Source organism: Pecten maximus, chromosome 19 (assembly GCF_902652985.1).
Source record: "Pecten maximus chromosome 19, xPecMax1.1, whole genome shotgun sequence".
Taxonomy (NCBI): Eukaryota; Metazoa; Mollusca; class Bivalvia; order Pectinida; family Pectinidae; genus Pecten; species Pecten maximus.
Genome location: NC_047033.1, coordinates 23,709,862 through 23,729,880, shown reverse-complemented (window position 1 = coordinate 23,729,880; position 20,019 = coordinate 23,709,862). Strand labels below are relative to the sequence as shown.

The window sequence follows — 20,019 nt, the reverse complement described above, 5'->3', positions numbered from 1 at the left end:
CATTAGATTTTCTAGTATCCGTCATATTTTGATAAGGTTATCACTGTCAAGTTAAACTCAGATATTGATGAAATAGCTTTAATTTTTGGAGCCTGTCGTAAATCAAAATAACAGAACAACATCCGGTACTTCCGGTTAAAGCAGAAAGGAGAAAATGATGATTCAAACTGCTATGGTAAACAATAATTTTGTCCTTAAACGCTTGTTTAAGACTTTTTGTAACTCGTTATTCGAAAGACACGTTATCAAACATTACCATGCATAAACAATATCGTCATTCTCATTGCTAGGACAATAAATTCAGAAATTGTGAATCAGGACATTCACCAGGAGCTTGAGAAAATGTAAACACGGGTCCGAGCGCGAGTCGTTTTCGTTTTTTTTCCTGATGAAACACATGTGCTTAGGTTCAGGATTTATGCAAGCACCTTTGAGTTCCGTTTATTATGTTTAACGTCCAAGCGAGTTGATTGTGAGTTTTTCGTTCAATGAAATGAGGACAAATATATATAGACCTCCAGGGATTCTACACTGTGACCAGGCGTAGGCCAGCGTTCATTTTTTGTCGAGATACTTTAGTCGTAAAGATCATGTATTTCTCTGTTCTTTCACACTGGGGTACAACAATTGGTGCACAGACCTAAATATGCTCTTAAGAGATAACACACACATACATGCCATATTTTAGACCAATAAAAAAGATTTTGGCCAAAAATAAGGGAGAATTGTGCATGACACAAATCTTGACATTTTTACCCAATTCGTGTTGTATATAATATAAGTTTAGGCATGGCCTATGTGAGAGCGCAACAATCCCGGTGCCCATGGAATTCGAGAAACAAGCACACATAATCTAGTGTACTAGAATAGTAAATCCCACGTTACAAAATGAATATATTGCCAACAGATCTATACACTGGTTTGTAATAAAGTATATATCAACAAGAATTATGATTTAGATAACTTACTACAAAAACTAATCGTAGAATAAGTCTTAAAATAGACTGATTAAGCGATGACAAGGTGACGGGACAGCAGATCTCGCAGATGAGCAGCAGACGACAACAAACAAATTCGGAAGTCCTCTTTATTTTATGTGCTCTATTTGGTAAACTTGTATGCAACTCGAACGGACCGGAGCTGCACTCGTAAAACACTGGAAATATTTTCGTTGAAAATTATACCGTTACGTTTTGAATATAAAAAATTAAGAACTTGTTCATGATAAATTTTGTTAACAAATTCTAACTAGTGTGAAGTCAAACATTTGCATATTTTTAAAATCTTGATATTTTATAATCTCCCGAGAATGTGACTTTGAATACAGTCTTGCGCAACACTGGATCTTGTTATGACTTCCTGTTTCCGGTTACTGAGAAAGTTTTTGAACTCTAAGTATATTGGGGGAAAAGGGGGGGGGGGTTTCCGAGACATCTCTACCATTAAGTTCGCTACGCGAACAGGCTTTGCCCGTTCGAGCTGCGCTCTCTATTACATAAAAGCATGTCAAGGTTACATGCTAAACTGTTGTAGTGTATTATATTGTCACTGTCTCCGCTAAGGAAGCATGCATATATACTTCTTCAGCTCAATTTCAGAAGTCAAATGACCATTTCTCAGAAATGTGAAGGCACAAAAACATGTCAAATAGACAAGTCCCTTCCAACCCAAGAGTCCATTCTGATTTCAGGGAGTCAAAAACATACCCTCAAGGGTCTATTGGATGACAGGGCACAATAATGATAATGAACTATTTTAACAAAAGTAGCTCATTAATAAGATTATCAAAATATGTGTAAAAGTCTTCAGATACAAGATCCAAAGATTTTATGTTTAATGTAGTGGGCACTTAATTAGTTTTAAAAGATTAAGTTACTCAACAAAGAAGCTGTCAAATTTTCCAAGAGAATAATGATCATTAGGTATTTGATACATAAACATGTACCTATAATACATTTCTCATGAAATTCTGATGTAATTGAATTGTCAGAGGTAATGTATATATACTATACATATTATACCAGGTATTGGGGGGAATATAGGCCTATATAGCTATAATTTCTAATGAATCATGATATATTAATATAAGGGTGTCTTATAATTAGGATGCATTTCAATTTATTTGAAAAAGATTCATGATGTTAATGCTTTTATTGTTGATTCAGGAAGTGGATGACACAGTTGGGTGTGTGGAGTGTCTGCTGAGTGGGAACCAGGACAAGTGGATGAGTTCCATAGTGTATGTAATATATATTATGTCCCTGACTGGTGAAACAGCATATATATATATCTTCTCCTGCTAAAAATGATTAGTCCAACTTATATTACAAAACCTTTCGATATAAGTTACATAGTAACGTGTAATGGATATATTGATTTAATTTTTTCTATAACAGTATCTTATTCTAGTTCACAGATACATTGTATACTGTCACCTTAATTTGTCAAGAGGGAAGTGAAATGATGGTAGCATTTGCGGTTGTGTTGATGCATATATATATATTGCTCTTTAAATGATAACGGGACTTAATGATATTCAGCTTGCTTTGTATTAGAACATTTTCTTATATGGATTTTGAAAGTGTAACACATTTGCATAGAATGATTTTCCGTATTGGAAAAAATCACCCCAAAAAGAACTAGTAAAATAATGTTTGTATTTCCAGATGCCTGAAGAATGGTGTAATCGGGAACAACAAGCAAAAATGTGTTGTGATCAACCAAGGTGTTATTCCAAGGTAAGATAGTGACGACTGTAATCCCACTATGTATGGTGATTCTGTGTTAACAAAATTTATCATCTGAATCTCTCTTAGACACTTATTGGTTTGCCTGATTTGTCCAGATTAGATTTTGTTTGTTGGTAAGGGATACTTTTGGGGCAACAAAACTTTTCTGCTATTTTAAGTCCAATGCATCACCTCCCTGGTCTGTTAAATTGTCAGTCTGTTGACAATCCTTGTTGTAGTTATTTTTAGAAAACCACTGAAGGAAAATTTCTCGAATTTCATAGGTAGGTTTCTTTTGGTCCCTAGTTCTGCCCATTTAATTTTGAGTCTGATCATGAAAACAAAATGGCCGACAGGCAGCCATCTTGGATTTAAATAGTTGAAGATTGTTATTGCTATTTCTTGAAAAGTACTGGAGGGATATTTCTCAAGCTTTACATGGAGGTTCCAATCAGTGCCTTTATTTGTGTGCATTCAATTTTGAGTCTGATTGGGTAAATGAAAAGACAAACAGGCAGTCTTCTTTGATTTTGACAGTTTAAATTTGTTATTGATACATTTCAGAAAGTTTGTCTTTGATCTTTCCTAGATTTCATATGCATGTTCCACATGCTATCAAATGATTAAGAGAAAGAGAGGAAGAAGGAAAAAGTACCTGGTAGAAAAAAGATCAGTCTTTCATATAGGAATGACATAGATAATTCAATTATATAATGGTTGGCGCCATGATCCCTCTAGGATATGTTGTTTTGTCATGTGCCGTTTATGATCAACCTAAAGTAAATACGTGTACATATACATGTATTCTATTTATCCTGCAACAGTCATCAAAAATAATCATTTTGAATTGAAACGGTATCAACAATAATCCAAATTTTTAACGTTGTTTCACTTGGATGTTGGCTAGTCGAATTGACGCACATGCTAAGATTCCAAAATACAGCTGTTTTTCGTCACTGTCGTGTACAGTAAAACTATATATGGTGGGTATATTCCGACAATGTGGTGGCAGTTGCAGGATAAATCAGTATTGACTGGCAATGTAGATCAAATAATATCAACTCTTGTGACAATCAATTGTAATGTCAATTTTTTACCAATGACACCTTCATATATATATAATGATAAGCAATCAGTAATATAGTTATCATCCTGTAAATAATCACAATGTCTGAAAACTTGTGTTGGTTGGATTTTATTACGACATTGTGGACATTGTGATTCTGTAGGCTTCTACAGTGGATGATTGATGATGATGCTGAAGTGGGTCTGAGAACTGAGGCAGCCATTGTGCTAGGAAGTCTGGCCAAAGGCACAGAAGAAAATATCCAGCATTTAGTGGACTCTGGCTGTGTCACTGTCCTGCTCAAAGGTCACTGAAAATCAAAATAGTCAAATTAAGTGATTTTATTGGAATTAAAATGTATCATATGATGGCTATCTTTTGTTAATGTTGAAATAAATACAATAGACAAGTAATTCCATTAACTGTCACAATTTATATTTTCATAATTTTTTATCAATATTCAATATCATATATATTGATAGATTGAGTGAGAAATAATTTATAACTTGTTGTTATTTATCATGTATGATTATTTGAATGCCTTTTATATTTTGATAGGTTTATCAAACAATAACCTGAAGTTTGTAGAGGCTTGCCTGAGATGTCTTCGCACTATTTTCCTGTCCAGTAATCCACCTGTTCACCATGTGTACCAGGTATAAAGCATAAAATACTTAAATGTTTGATGTATATCTGTTTCAAATAATTCGTTGGAATGATTTCAGTTTCAACAAAAACTCTGACAAAGATTAAAAGTACTATTTTCCTCTAAAAGAAAGTAGGAGTTTTTAGTATTTTTTTTTCAGTCCTTTTCTTTAAATGCCAATATCAAGAAATAAAATAATTTAAGTAAGGAGCAGATTGGATATTATCATCTCTTATGCAGACACAAATTATACAAGATGTGAAAGTAGTATAACATCTCGTCCTGACAGGATATGACAGTAGTACCACATCTCATCATGACAGGATATGACAGTAGTACCACATCTCGTCCTGACAGGATATGACAGTAGTACCACATCTCATCGTGGCAGGATATGACAGTCGTACCACATCTCATCTGACAGGATATTACAGTAGTACTACATCTCATCCTGACAGGATATGACAGTAGTGCCACATCTCATCCTGACAGGATATGACAGTAGTACCACATCTCGTCCTGACAGGATATGACAGTAGTACCACATCTCATCCTGACAGGATATGACAGTCATACCACATCCCCCCCTGACAGGATATGACAGTAGTGCCACATCTCATCCTGACAGGATATGACAATAGTACAACATCTCGTCCTGACAGGATATGACAGTAGTACTACATCTCATCCTGACAGGATATGACAGTAGTACTACATCTCGTCCTGACAGGATATGACAATAGTATAACATCTCGTCCTGACAGGATATGACAGTAGTACCACATCTCGTCCTGACAGGATATGACAGTAGTACCACATCCCCCCCCTGACAGGATACCACATCTGATCTCATCAACATTATATCTAAATATCTGTTTATGTTGACAGGATGCGACAGTCGTACCACATCTTATCAACATCATGTCGAAGTCTGTTTGTACACAGGAGTGTATCACCACCATATTCGCCAACTGTTGCCGAGTAAGTGAACGCTTGGTAACGGTAAAATAATACATAGCTGTTGCTGATTGAGTTAATATACATTAATTCACATAAAAAATTATGGCTGACCATCCTCAGTAATAATTAGAATGGTGAACAGTAGTCTAATAGAATGCCATGACTAAATGTCAACATTTAAGTATGGATAACTTTGCTGAAAAACAATGATTGTTTCAGAATTAAATAAAAATGAATTAATTGACAAATGAAATGAAGTTGGTCAATTTGATTAAATTTATTTTGAAAATTTGGGGAAGATTTATATGATATGTCTTTGGTGACAGATTTATATGATAATATGGATTTGGTGACAGATTTATATAAAATGTATTTGGTGACAGATTTATATGATATGTATTTGGTGACATATTTATATAAAATATATTTGGTGACAGATTTATATAATATGTATTTGGTGACATATTTATATAATATGTCTTTGGTGACAGATTTATATAATAATATGTATTTGGTGACAGTTTTATATAATATGTATTTGGTGACAGATTTATAATTATAAGATGTCTTTGTTGACAGATTTATATTATAATATGGATTTGGTGACAGATTTATATGATAATATGTCTTTGGTGACAGATTTATATTATAATATGTATTTGGTGACAGATTTATATTATAATATGTATTTGGTGACAGATTTATATAATATATATTTGGTGACAGATTTATGTTATAATATGTATTTGGCGACAGTTGGATTTGATGATATGTATTTGGTGACCACTGTATACCTAATATGGATAGTTTTCCCTAATTAGACGGTGGAGCACCAGAATGCCCTGTGTAGGAATAGTGCCATACCGGCTTTAGCTCCTCTGTTGACTTCCAGTGTATACAAGGTAAGATATCAAATCATACGGAAGATGACAAAATGTAACGAAGGAATATCTTCCAGTGTATACAAGGTAAGATATCAAATCATACGGAAGATGACAAAATGTAACGAAGGAATATCTTCCAGTGTATACAAGGTAAGATATCAAATCATACGGAAGATGACAAAATGTAACGAAGGAATATCTTCCAGTGTATACAAGGTAAGATATCAAATCATACGGAAGATGACAAAATGTAACGAAGGAATATCTTCCAGTGTATACAAGGTAAGATATCAAATTATACGGAAGATGACAAAATGTAACGAAGGAATATCTTCCAGTGTATACAAGGTAAGATATCAAATCATACGGAAGATGACAAAATGTAACGAAGGAATATCGCTATATTATACTCAGAAGTATTTACTGGGCGTTTAGTGAAGTTGGATCTCTAATGAATGCCAAGCTCATTTCTTTAAAAATGATGTTTTGTTTTTGTCATAGCAATTGGACATGAACAGATTTGTTTGCTAATTTTATTTTACTTTCTGGAAGGTCTTTCCAAAGACTATCACAGCCTGAATTAAAATCTGAAAGTCTGTCAAGATTTACGCCCGAAATGCTGTTGTTTTGTAATAGCTTGCAATTGTCCACATAAATGAAATTCTGTAGTTTTGTAATAACTTGTCCACATCAATGAAATTCTGTAGTTTTGTAATAGCTTGTCCACATCAATGAAATGCTGTAGTTTTGTAATATCTTGTGCACATCGATGAAATGCTGTAGTTTTGTAATAGCTTGTCCACATAGATGAAATGCTGTAGTTTTGTAATAACTTGTCCACATAAATGAAATGCTGTAGCTTTGTAATATCTTGTGCACATCAATAAACTGGCCCTGATACTGATGCATTATCATCAAACATGTATGATTTTCCTCACACACAGGTACAGATGCCCACTCTGAAATGTTTTGCAGTCCTGTGTTATAAAAATGAAGAGGCTGCCAGAGCTACAGCAGCAGGTATCTAAGTATCTGGTATAAAAACAATTGGGGAAATAAATTGATTGCTATCTGACAATAAAGATATAGAAAATCTGTATTATTATATCTTGATTTACTACAGAAATGTTTAAAAGTTCACTAAGTTTATTATTTATATTCCGGTATCCTATCCTAATATATAATTAATTTTCTATTGGTTGTACACAGAATGTGACTTTCTGATTGGTTGAGATTTTTTTTATACCACCATGAAAAAAATTCCGTGATGCGCGAAAAAAATGTGACGTCACAAATTTTTTTAGTTTCATAGGGGTATGAATTTTTTTTTTTTTTTCATAACCCGATGAAACTAAAAAAAAATTGACATCAATGCTTAAATAATCACCATTCTCTCTCCACATAGCATCTTACAATGGGGAGTCCATATCGTCCCTCCTTGTCAAACTTTTGACTAGAGACAAAACCTCGGAGATGCAGATGGCAGCGGCCAAGTGCTTGACTTACCTCTGTCGTGGCGGAGCAATTACTCCACAAAACCCCATCATAATGTTGAAGGTGTGTACTACAGCAGAGGAAATGATTTTCCTTTCTTCCTCACAATCTAAACACCAGATATACTAGCTGTTCCAGTCTTTCAGTCTTGGGATTGTTTATAATTTTTTGCAGATTAAAAAAGATTTTTTACATTTCAATTCCTGCTTTTCAGATTTTAATAAACAAAATATACATTAGTCAAATGGTACCCATAATCTTTGCAGATAGAATATATACATACATTGCTGTTCTTGAATTATATGTATTAATAACTGGAAACACTAGGACCGCAGGGCGTGGCCGAGTGGTTAAGGTGTACCGACACTTTATCATTAGCCCTCCACCACTGGGTTGCGAGTTCGAAACCTACGTGGGGCAGTTGCCAGGTACTGACCGTAGGCCGGTAGTTTTTCTCCAGGTACTCCAGCTTTCCTCCACCACCAAAACCTGGCACATCCTTAAATGACCCTGGCTGTTAATAGGACGTTAAACAAAAAAAAAAACAAAAAAAAACACTAGGACTAATTATGAAGAGTGTACTCTAGGCTAACAATGTTCTTTGTGTATGCAGTATTTGTAGTTCAGTATTGTTGGTAGATAATAACATGTACTCTTATCACATGTCAATGTAATTGAATGCTGCAGACCATGCCGACACTGATCCGTATGTGTAAGAAAGACCGGACATTGGAGGAGAATGTGGAGGGAGCAGAGACTCTCGCATACCTCATCGAGGGCGACGCCCAACTTCAGCAGGTGGCATCAGTGTCTGATCACATTATCAAGACTCTGGCTGAATACATTCGCTACACCGATGTCCAACAGATCAATACTCGGGCCATGCATAGGAAGGTAAGACTAAAGGAAGATGTAACAGCTAAGATGTTACATACCTATTATAAAATCAGAAATCACGTTGATCATACAGACATCTTGTCACGAGTGAAAATTTATTTATGGCAATGCCAGAAGTTTAACAATTTGCAGATGCATTGTGTTTAAGCAGCTTTATGCAGTGTTGCACAAAAAAAAAAAAAATAGCAAAAGTATACCGATTATCTCCCTTTAATCATGAAAGTAATAAACGTGACTGATGATTAGTGGATCATCAGACAGATAGTAAGTGAGTTTATTATTTTTTTTTACAAAAATTGTCACAGTGGTTACAGTGACAAAGACACAGTGGTTACAGCAGGAACAGGGAGCTTCCCTCTGGTATATTGACTGGTCATGTTTATTTTTCACAAATGAAAATTAGGGAAACAATTATTTAACAAATTGAATGAAATACTTTTGACAAACATCTTTTAATAGTCGGCATGATAACATTTGATGAGCAGCTCCTTATGTTACAGGAGTGAGCCACATTTTGGAACCAACAGTATAAAACTGTATTTATTCACAGAATTTTCAGGAATTCCAGTAATGTGTTCCATGTTTAATATACATTGTGATATGTAGCATGTCATGATCCTTGTATCATAATAGGGGCCGCAGTTGCCGAGTGGTTAAGGTGTCCTGATACTTTATCACTAGCCCACCACTGGGTTGCGAGTTCGAAACCTACGTGGGGCAGTTGCCAGGTACTGACCATAGGCCAGTGGTTTTTCTCCGGGTACTCCGGCTTTCCTCCACCTCCAAAACCTGGCACATCCTTAAATGACCCTGGCTGTTAATAGGACGTTAAACAAAACAAAACAAACAAACAAACAATGTATCATAATAGGCATTGTTTCTTACCACAATGCACTCTTAGAAAATACATTTTTTATTTAAAATTGTTTTACTGGAAATAATTTCTTTGACTGTATGAGTATATTTTCAGGCCCAGGACACTAATTGGAGCAATGAATTGAAACAAGCTGCTTTTAAGGCCTTTGCTTCCTTAGGGGCCAATGACGAGGAAATCAGGAAAAAGGTACAATATCAATATTATTATACTATTATATTAAATGCTGATACAGTTCTGTACTATAATACTAAATGTTTTTTTGTTTTTTTTGTTTTTTTTTGTAAATGCATTGAGTTCTATAGCATGGAAATTGGAATGTTGTGTGTTGAGCTCAGTTTCTCAAAAAGTATCAGTATTATTTCAGCGAAACCTGGAATATAATTACATTGTACTGGTATGACTGGTATGAACATCTCAACACACCTACAAATTACATGAATTTTAATTTTTTGCTGTATTTGGATTAGATGGAGTGACCTTACAGGTTTTGTATTATACTGATTATAAAAGAAGTAAATGTCTAATTGGTACATATTGTTTATTTGTTAAAACTTGACAGACCACATTTTAGTGTAAATATAATAAAAATATTGTACCTTTGTAATTAACTTAACAGATAATTGAGACGGAGAATTTGATGGACCACGTTTTAGTGTGAATATGATGATATTAATTTGTTTCTTTGTAATTAACTTGACAGATAATTGAGACGGAGAATTTGATGGACCACATTATAGTTGGTGTGACCAGTGAGGATATGAAGGTTAAGGGCGCAGCTATCCGATGTCTACACAGCATGTCCCGGTCAGTCCAACAGCTCCGTACAACATTTCAGGACCACTCCGTGTGGAAACCCCTCATGTCGGTATGTTTTCTGGGTTATAAACCCATACAGATATGTCCAGTTTCTTATGTAAACTTTTATAATCTTCCTACATCTATATTTGAAGGCCTTTTGTGTTGGGTTTCGTTCTGTATTGGTAGGTTATTTGGGCATTTATCAAATGTTTGTCGATTATTTAGGTAATGCTGTTTAAGGTTATTTTGTGTTTTCATTATAAATTGTTGCCATTAAGACATAATCTGTATCTTTTTTGTTCATACTGTGTGTAAAACATGTTGTTCAACACTCATTGTGATAATGTTGAAAGAGTAAAAGCTTAGATTAACATTGCAAGAGTTCAATTCCTTGATGTGATTAAGAAATCACTTGTTCTAAATTTAGAACACGTAGGCCCCCATTTTAAACATTTTCGAGATGCAGCCGTGCTGGGGTACAAACCTTCTGGCTGCTGTATAAATGACTTCAAATTGACTGATATCTACCACTTACATGAACATTGGTCCCTTGTTATCTTTGTATCTTGTGGGGAAAATAAAGTTTTTGTTTAATGACCATAATATTTAAGTTAACCTCCCAGCCTGTATGTCTCAGCAGATCATACAGTACTGCCCAGAAGATTTGTTGGGTGTGGCGTCCTCGACCATGTGTAATCTACTGCTGGAGTTCTCACCGGGCAAGGAAGTAAGTAGTGACACAAACTATATATATATTATTACTTATCTTTGTATGATGAAACTCCTTATGGTTATTTTGGTAAATTTTATATGAAGAATACAAATGCAATTCACCATATTGCTCTGTAAATATTGTAAACGTGACTTTTTAATACCGTAATAGACTTTTATGTATTAATGTTTGTCATAAATCATAAAAGCCCTCATATCGATAGCCCGTGTGCAACTGCATCGTCGCATCAGAGAAACAAATCAGTAGAAAATACAGGATTATTTACATACAGGATATCTATATCAGTAGAATTATTTACATACAGGATATCTATATCAGTAGAATTATTTACATACAGGATATCTATATCGGTAGAATTATTTACATACAGGATATCTATATCGGTAGTATTATTTACATACAGGATATCTATATCGGTAGAATTATTTACATACAGGATATCTATATCGGTAGTATTATTTACATACAGGATATCTATATCAGTAGAATTATTTACATACAGGATATCTATATCGGTAGTATTATTTACATACAGGATATCTAGATCGGTAGTATTATTTACATACAGGATATCTATATCGGTAGTATTACATACAGGATATCTATATCGGTAGAATTATTTACATACAGGATATCTATATCGGTAGAATTATTTACATACAGGATATCTATATCGGTAGTATTATTTACATACAGGATATCTAGATCGGTAGTATTATTTACATACAGGATATCTATATCGGTAGTATTATTTACATACAGGATATCTATATCGGTAGAATTATTTACATACAGGATATCTATATCGGTAGTATTATTTACATACAGGATATCTAGATCGGTAGTATTATTTACATACAGGATATCTATATCGGTAGTATTATTTACATACAGGATATCTATATCAGTAGTATTATTTACATACAGGATATCTATATCGGTAGTATTATTTACATACAGGATATCTATATCGGTAGTATTATTTACATACAGGATATCTATATCGGTAGTATTATTTACATACAGGATATCTAGATCGGTAGTATTATTTACATACAGGATATCTATATCGGTAGTATTATTTACATACAGGATATCTATATCAGTAGTATTATTTACATACAGGATATCTATATCGGTAGTATTATTTACATACAGGATATCTATATCGGTAGTATTATTTACATACAGGATATCTATATCGGTAGTATTATTTACATACAGGGTATCTATATCAGTAGAATTATTTACATACAGGATATCTATATCGGTAGTATTATTTACATAAAGGATATCTATATCAGTAGAATTATTTACATACAGGATATCTATATCGGTAGAATTATTTACATACAGGATATCTATATCAGTAGTATTATTTACATACAAGATATCTATATCAGTAGTATTATTTACATACAGGATATGTTTAACATTAGCTATGTATGTTATTACCTGTCCTATCTGTCCTGCTTTGTGATACAAGTCATACATAACATATGACATTTGTTAAGTAGCTATTATCAATAATGTCATACATATCATATGACATTTGTTAAGTAGCAATCAAAACATTATCAATAAGTTCATACAGACCACATTTCAAACTTCAAGTCATTAGATAATTTTATATATCTCTAGGCTTGTAGGTATTTTGACAAATCAAATTATTTATTGATAATAAGTTGTTAATTTCATTTTCATGACGCTCAGAAAGATCTTCCACTGATGAATAAATTAATCTCCTTTCAGTCCATATTGGAGTCTGGAGCTATTGAGATTTTGGTAGGACTGACCACCCGAGTGGAGCCAGAATTACGTCTCAACGGAATCTGGGGTCTCATGGTAACATTAGCAACCTGAGCACTTAATAAATGTAGTTAAGGCGATGTTGGTTTGTCTGGCATTCTCCAGTCATTCACAAAGTGTTAGAATATAGTGAGAACTATATATAATATTTGTAGAAGAGGACTTTGAAGTCTGAGTTTGTCAAAACAGCTACAGCTTGATCTCTAGATCAAGCTCTAGCTGTTTTGACAAACTCAGATTTCAGAGTCCTCTTCCACAAATATAGTTCTTACTATATTCTATATATGGAATTGCTTTATCAAACATGGACAACACCAGTGTTTGGGTTGTTGTCTGTGTAGGCCTTCTTCACAGAATATATTTTGCTCACTCAATACTTTAATGATCGCTGTTGTGACACTTTGGGCATGCCCAGTGAAGCCATTTAGTGACAAATAGAAATACTATAAAACATTGAAATATTTTAATTCTACCCTATTCTGTCTCTTTAGATTGCTATTTGCATTAATTTACTAGTTTTATTTAATGATATTAAAGACCATCTGATAAAAGCTGTGGGCCATGAAACACTGATTATCATAGTTTATACATTATTGTTGTATTTTTGTAACAGAATATGGCATTCCAAGCGGAACACAAGGTGAAGACCCAGATAATAGATAAAGTGGGTATAGAACAACTCTTCAGGCTTCTGTCCGACCAAGATCCAAACATCTTGATGAAGACTCTTGGACTCATACGCAACCTCCTCTCAAACAAACCAGTAAGTTACTCCTCTCAAACAAACCAGTAAGTTACTCCTCTCAAATAAACCAGTACATTACTACTTACTAGCTAGTTATAAACAATAATAGAGCAGTAGGATAACAAATTGATTGTATCTCCACCAAGAAATAAGGGTAATCTTCTTAGGCCAGTAGGCAGAGCTACAAGCAGTGTAACCTGGTTCGGCCAGTAGGTGGAGCTACAAGCAGTGTAACCTGGTTAGGTCAGTAGATGGAGCTACAAGCAGTGTAACCTGGTTAGGTAAGTAGGTGGAGCCTACAAGCAGTGTAACCTGGTTAGGTAAGTAGGTGGAGCTACAAGCAGTGTAACCTGGTTAGGTAAGTAGGTGGAGCTACAAGCAGTGTAACCTGGTTAGGTAAGTAGGTGGAGCCTACAAGCAGTGTAACCTGGTTAGGTAAGTAGGTGGAGCCTACAAGCAGTGTAACCTGGTTAGGTAAGTAGGTGGAGCCTACAAGCAGTTTAACCTGGTTAGGTAAGTAGGTGGAGCCTACAAGCAGTGTAACCTGGTTAGGTAAGTAGGTCGAGCCTACAAGCAGTGTAATCTTGTTAGGCCAGTAGGTGGAGCTACAAGCAGTGTAATGAATGTTTACATTTACAGCACATAGACAGTATAATGAGTTTTTAGCTCACCGGTTACGAGTAACCGAGAGGTAATGCTGTACCCCCGGCGTCCGTGTTGGCGTCCCACCCCACTTTAAAATTTTGGGGGTGTTTTTGGAAAGCTTGTAAGTCCAAAAGTATACACCTCACACCCTTCTAATTTGGTTTATACATTCATTAGAGGTCTAGGAGTGATGTTATGGCAAAATTATGCAAAAAAAAATCACAATTTGTTTTGCATTTTACCATTTAGTGGACTTAACATTTTTTGGCACCAAAACCCACTTTAAAGTTTTTGGGGGTAAGTTTTGGAAAGCTTGTAAGTCCACACCCTTCTTATTTGGTTTATACATTCATTAGAGGTCTAGGAACGATATTATGTGACATACTATTTCAAAATGACATGCTTATACATACATAAAAATGAAAGCATAGTGTGATTGCTGCCGCCGGTGAGCTTTCGCAATCATTAATTGCACTTGTTATACTTACAGCACATAGACAGTATAATGAGTATTTATACTTACATCACATAGACAGTATAATGGGTATTTATACTTACAGCACATAGACAGTATAATGGGTATTTATACTTACAGCACATAGACAGTATAATGGGTATTTATACTTACAGCACATAGACAGTATAATGAGTATTTATACTTACAGCACATAGACAGTATAATGAGTATTTATACTTGCAGCACATAGACAGTATAATGAGTATTTATACTTGCAGCACATAGACAGTATAATGAGTATTTATACTTACAGCACATAGCCAGTATAATGAGTATTTATACTTACAGCACATAGACAGTATAATGAGTATTTATACTTACAGCACATAGACAGTATAATGAGTGTTTATACTTACAGCACATAGACAGTATAATGAGTATTTATACTTACAGCACATAGACAGTATAATGAAAGCGTATGGCACGGAGATCATGCAGGCAGCAGTGTTTATACTTGAAGGAGATCACACAGCAGACATCAAAGAACAGGTAGGTTGTAGAGATACAAATTACTTTCATATCCTTTGTTTTATTTTTAATATACAAATATATTTCCAATTTAAATTTTTTGATAGAGTGTAGCAGAACTTCAGTAGTTTGAAGGCTGGTGGACAGTGGGTTGATTAGTTAGTGTCCTTCCAGATGTTTACGTTATATATTGGTCTGTTTCCCTTTAATTATAAGTCACTTGACCAACTTCAGGTTAGAATTGACCTATGGTCATCATGATTTTGTCCTTTGTGCACCATGCGTAATTAACTTTTACTCTCAAAATGCTATTCATCCTTAATTAACTTCAAAGCAGATTTCAACCAAATTTGGCCTGAAATATCATTAGTCAAGTTATATTATAAATGTTGCTTTTTATACCCCAAGGGGACAGAGGGGCGGGGCCACAAAACAGGAACTTATGTCATATTTGGCTTTAAATGCATTTTGATGACTGACTACTAGTAATGTACAAGACTAACATTAAGGAAATTAGATTCTATGTGAGATTTAACTGAAGGTGGTGTAAATATAAATCATTCTCTCCGCTATCATATTAAAAGTCTTTGTTGTCAGATGACTAAGCCCACAGACCTATTGTTTAGGTAGTAATATATCTCGATGTACTACTCCGTAACTGAGTGTAACTATATTGTATCAACTGTTCACTTGTGTTGTCCAGACCCTGTGTATTCTGACAAATGTTGCTGATGGTGATCAGGCTAGGGAATACATTATTGGGAATGAGGATGTTCTTAAAAAACTAACGACATACATGGTAAGTATACTCAAGTACAAAACGGTACTTTGTAGGAAAATTCTGCCTCAATAAATCTCTGTATTGTACAATATCAAAGCTTCACTCTGGTAACATAAGTTTTTAAAATGCTATATTTCTTTTTCACTGATGCTATAAAATTGAGACTTGTTATTCCATCATTTTTGATAAATAAAAAAATCTTGATATACTTACTAGTTACATGATACTACAGAAACATGCTAGGTGAGTTTACATACCTATGAATTCAGTAACAGAATATGCAAATACAACTGAATCATACAACATTTTCATCCTTTACTAGAGACAAATTGAAGAAATTTGGAAGGGAAATTGAAATTCAAAAGGGACCTAAACAGAATTGATAATTGTATCAATTGTATTGATAACTTCAGCGCATATCATTTTGTATTAACTGAATGTTACTATTAATACTCACCATGGCCATGTTTTTAACCTAAGGACCTTTTCAGTGTTGATGGTCTGTTAAGTACAGTAATTACATGGAACTTTAAATTCTATTTACAGGTCCATACCAATGTAAAACTACAAATAGCGGCTACCACGTGCATATCTAATCTTGTATGGAACGAAGAAGAAGGTAGGTATAGCCATCTAAATCCTTATGTTGATTGAGGAAGGTAGTCCTCTAAATCCTTACGTTGATTGAGGAAGGTAGTCCTCTAAATCCTTACGTTGATTGAGGAAGGTAGTCCTCTAAATCCTTACGTTGATTGAGGAAGGTAGTCCTCTAAATCCTTACGTTGATTGAGGAAGGTAGTCCTCTAAATCCTTACGTTGATTGAGGAAGGTAGTCCTCTAAATCCTTACGTTGATTGAGGAAGGTAGTCCTCTAAATCCTCATGTTGATTGAGGAAGGTAGTCCTCTAAATCCTCATGTTGATTGAGGAAGGTAGTCCTCTAAATCCTTATGTTGATTGAGGAAGGTAGTCCTCTAAATCCTTACGTTGATTGAGGAAGGTAGTCCTCTAAATCCTTATGTTGATTGAGGAATGTAGTCCTCTAAATCCTCACGTTGATTGAGGAAGGTAGTCCTCTAAATCCTTATGTTGATTGAGGAAGGTAGTCCTCTAAATCCTTATGTTGATTGAGGAAGGCAGACATAGCCCTCTAAATCCTTGAAATAGAATGTTTGATTTGGTTTCAGATATAGTTCAACAGTTTATTGTCTTTACAGTGAGAAAGTACGCTTTTCTAACATGTCAGGTTTTACTTTTGAAGAAGTCCATAGCTTTTAGAAATACTGTATATTTATTAGAATCCATTTACTACATTGTACCTGTCAAATTTTGTCTCGTTTAAAGAGACCAGGACATCACCAATGTAGTACATTACCAGTACACTATCAGTTCTCTTGTACAAATATTTTGCTGGAAAATTTTGTAAAGCGCAAACTTTAAAATGCATATTAGTAATGTTTTTACTTTGTTATGTTGTCTTATGTATTTTCGTAGTACGTGGTAGGATATCATTATGTGACAGGATGATAATCAGACCAATGGAATTGCGGGAGTCTTCCTGATAATGGAGTCCAACAGGACCACTAACAACGTTCTATTAATAATGGCCGTCATTTATATTTCAGGTGCCTATAAACGTCAACAGAAGCTTCGAGATTTAGGTGTTCTAAAATTATTACAGCAACTACTTAACACGCCAGACGCTACACTTTTTGAAAAGTATGTATGACTATCAATAAAAATTAATTTGTATGTATGACTGAAATATCTGTTTAAACACTTAAATATGTTAAATATAATTCTATGCACTAATTGAAATATCAGTATTAATATAAGCTTTGTGACAAATTTCATTTAAAACAAAATGTGTTATTTACTTACAACAACCTAACAGTTATCTCCCTTGCTGATCATCCATCGGCTTTGCCAGAAGTTGTTAATGTATTTTTATGGCCCACCATGTAATTGGGGGGCACGGAGGGCATATAATGTTATCCATGTCTGTCCCGCCCCATCCCGTCTCGATGCAATGTAACTAGCTAATCTCAGGTACTGCTGAGGTTTTAGGGTGTCAGGTCTAGTTTTCAAAAAGTTATAAATATCTTGACAATGATACAATACTGCTTTCTGGAAAACCATGGCAAGTACTGTAGATAATCCTTTTGCATTGTCTTCAATATATCTCATTTACAATTAATGAAATTTTCGCAAAAAATTCTTTCCAGAAATTTGCTTGTTTGAGTATAGAACACCAAGATGTAACCTGGACATGTATCATTGGTTTCTTTGTTTTCAGAGTAAAAACGACACTTCACCAGTTCACATGACTAGGGTTCAGTGTGTATGAGGAGGTCTACATCTGAGGAATAGAATTATAGACAGCATTCAATAGAAACGTTTACTGAATAAATTAAAAGTGCTGTGACATATGCTGGTAAAGATGCTGTTTTATGAAGAAAATTTTATTTCATGTGTAAGTTGTTACTGTTTGGAGATACAACCTGTGACTGAGACATTGTCAAGTTTGACAGGACAATCACGAAAATAATCTCTTTGGACACGAGATCAAAATGACACGTGTACAAGTGTACTGCAGTAAAACATCTTTAGATTTCCTACCAATGAAGTCAGGAAGTATGCTTAGAAGTTAATTATGAATGTCATGGAATAATAGCTGGATGCCAAGCATTAAATTAAGTTGTCCTGAGATTGGGTAGGAAAACAATTATGTTGTAAACTTTGATAGAATATTCTGTCCATGCTTTGAGTACACTATAAAAAACAGCTGTATTCATGGTCTCACATTTGACGTCAATTCTTGGAGATTTTGTTTAGATAATGTTTTGTTATTAAGCAGATAGCAATTGAAAAAGAAAATATAAATTATTATATCTGTTTCTGGCTCTCTACACAGTTCCTGCAAATGTTTGTATCAATATTGTTTTTATTTTTACCAGCTTTATCACTGACGAGATAGGGTATTGGTCTCTACATGTATTTGTAAGGCTGTGCCATTAAGTTAAAATGTTTGAAATCTTGCTCGAGTAGCAGTGCTATATGGTATGATGTTTCATGAGAGCTATCATGATTTTATATTGTTATATATGAAATTTTTGTTTTGGTGTATTGATGGAAGAGCAGTATTTAATCAATTAATGAATTTTGTTTACTTTCAACATTATATGAAATAGCTGTGATTAAATCTTCAGAGAAACCATGAGTCTTAAGTAATAGTTATTCAAGAAACTTTTTATTTAACAAAATCTTTCTGAGGTAATATGGGTGATCGGGTGGCATAATAGTAGCACACTTACCATTCACTTAGACAGCAAGAGTTTAACTCCGTGATCGAATATGACAATGTGAGCTTTCATCCGGGCCAGTAGGAATCATAAGTTGATGTAACTTCTTACACAATTGTTGTAAAATAAGAAATTTATATTTATAACAAAGCATTGTGAAGTAAGTCACATTACTTACACTCAATAGTTTTTGCAATAAGAAAAGGACGAGTGAGCTATAGTGCTAATGATTTTACTCCGTAATATATATCTGTATAGATGTAAGGTGTGTAATGTAACCTGTCATATAGAGTTCAGAATTAAGAAGTTTTGATTGATAATTCTTTCATGTAAAACATTATTATAATACTGTTATTGATAAGTAAAGTTAATTCTTCAATTTTTTTTTACATGTTTAAGAACAAATTTTTTTTTCGCTTATTGAATGTACAAACCCTTCAGGTTTAAAATGTACCAGACCCCTAATGAACTATTGTTATATATTGTATTTTCATATTGTGAAGATTTTACTTTATGCTAGAACATTACTGTTACATGTGTTGGTCCTGAATAAATCATTGTAAATGTGAAGTGTGTATGTGTTATCACTCTTTAGGTGGTAATCACCGGTAGAGCCAGGATAATTGTTATAATCAGTAATGAGATAGACTACGTTTACTGTGTTTTTCT

General features: G+C 34.2%; 1 protein-coding gene across 3 annotated transcripts; it reads left to right on the top strand.

Moving 5' to 3' along the window:
- The first annotated feature begins 118 nt into the window (after nucleotides 1–118).
- Nucleotides 119–19,920, top strand: LOC117317747 (armadillo repeat-containing protein 8-like). 3 transcript variants are annotated; one of them, XM_033872658.1, is made up of 20 exons: nucleotides 119–175; nucleotides 2,166–2,239; nucleotides 2,667–2,738; nucleotides 3,959–4,101; nucleotides 4,354–4,451; nucleotides 5,330–5,422; nucleotides 6,223–6,303; nucleotides 7,230–7,305; nucleotides 7,691–7,842; nucleotides 8,467–8,673; nucleotides 9,647–9,739; nucleotides 10,254–10,418; nucleotides 10,992–11,078; nucleotides 12,837–12,929; nucleotides 13,507–13,656; nucleotides 15,194–15,289; nucleotides 15,972–16,067; nucleotides 16,596–16,668; nucleotides 17,674–17,767; nucleotides 18,345–19,920. In XM_033872658.1, exons 1-20 carry the CDS (start codon nucleotides 155–157, stop codon nucleotides 18,373–18,375), a joined length of 1,995 nt encoding a protein of 664 aa, XP_033728549.1. In that variant the 5' UTR covers nucleotides 119–154; the 3' UTR covers nucleotides 18,376–19,920. The 3 variants fall into 3 exon arrangements, with proteins under 3 accessions (XP_033728549.1, XP_033728548.1, XP_033728550.1); XM_033872657.1 differs by having other exon boundaries at nucleotides 10,989–11,078; XM_033872659.1 differs by lacking the exons at nucleotides 15,194–15,289; nucleotides 15,972–16,067; nucleotides 16,596–16,668; nucleotides 17,674–17,767; nucleotides 18,345–19,920 and adding an exon at nucleotides 14,278–14,417 and having other exon boundaries at nucleotides 10,989–11,078.
- Nucleotides 19,921–20,019: the final 99 nt, after the last annotated feature.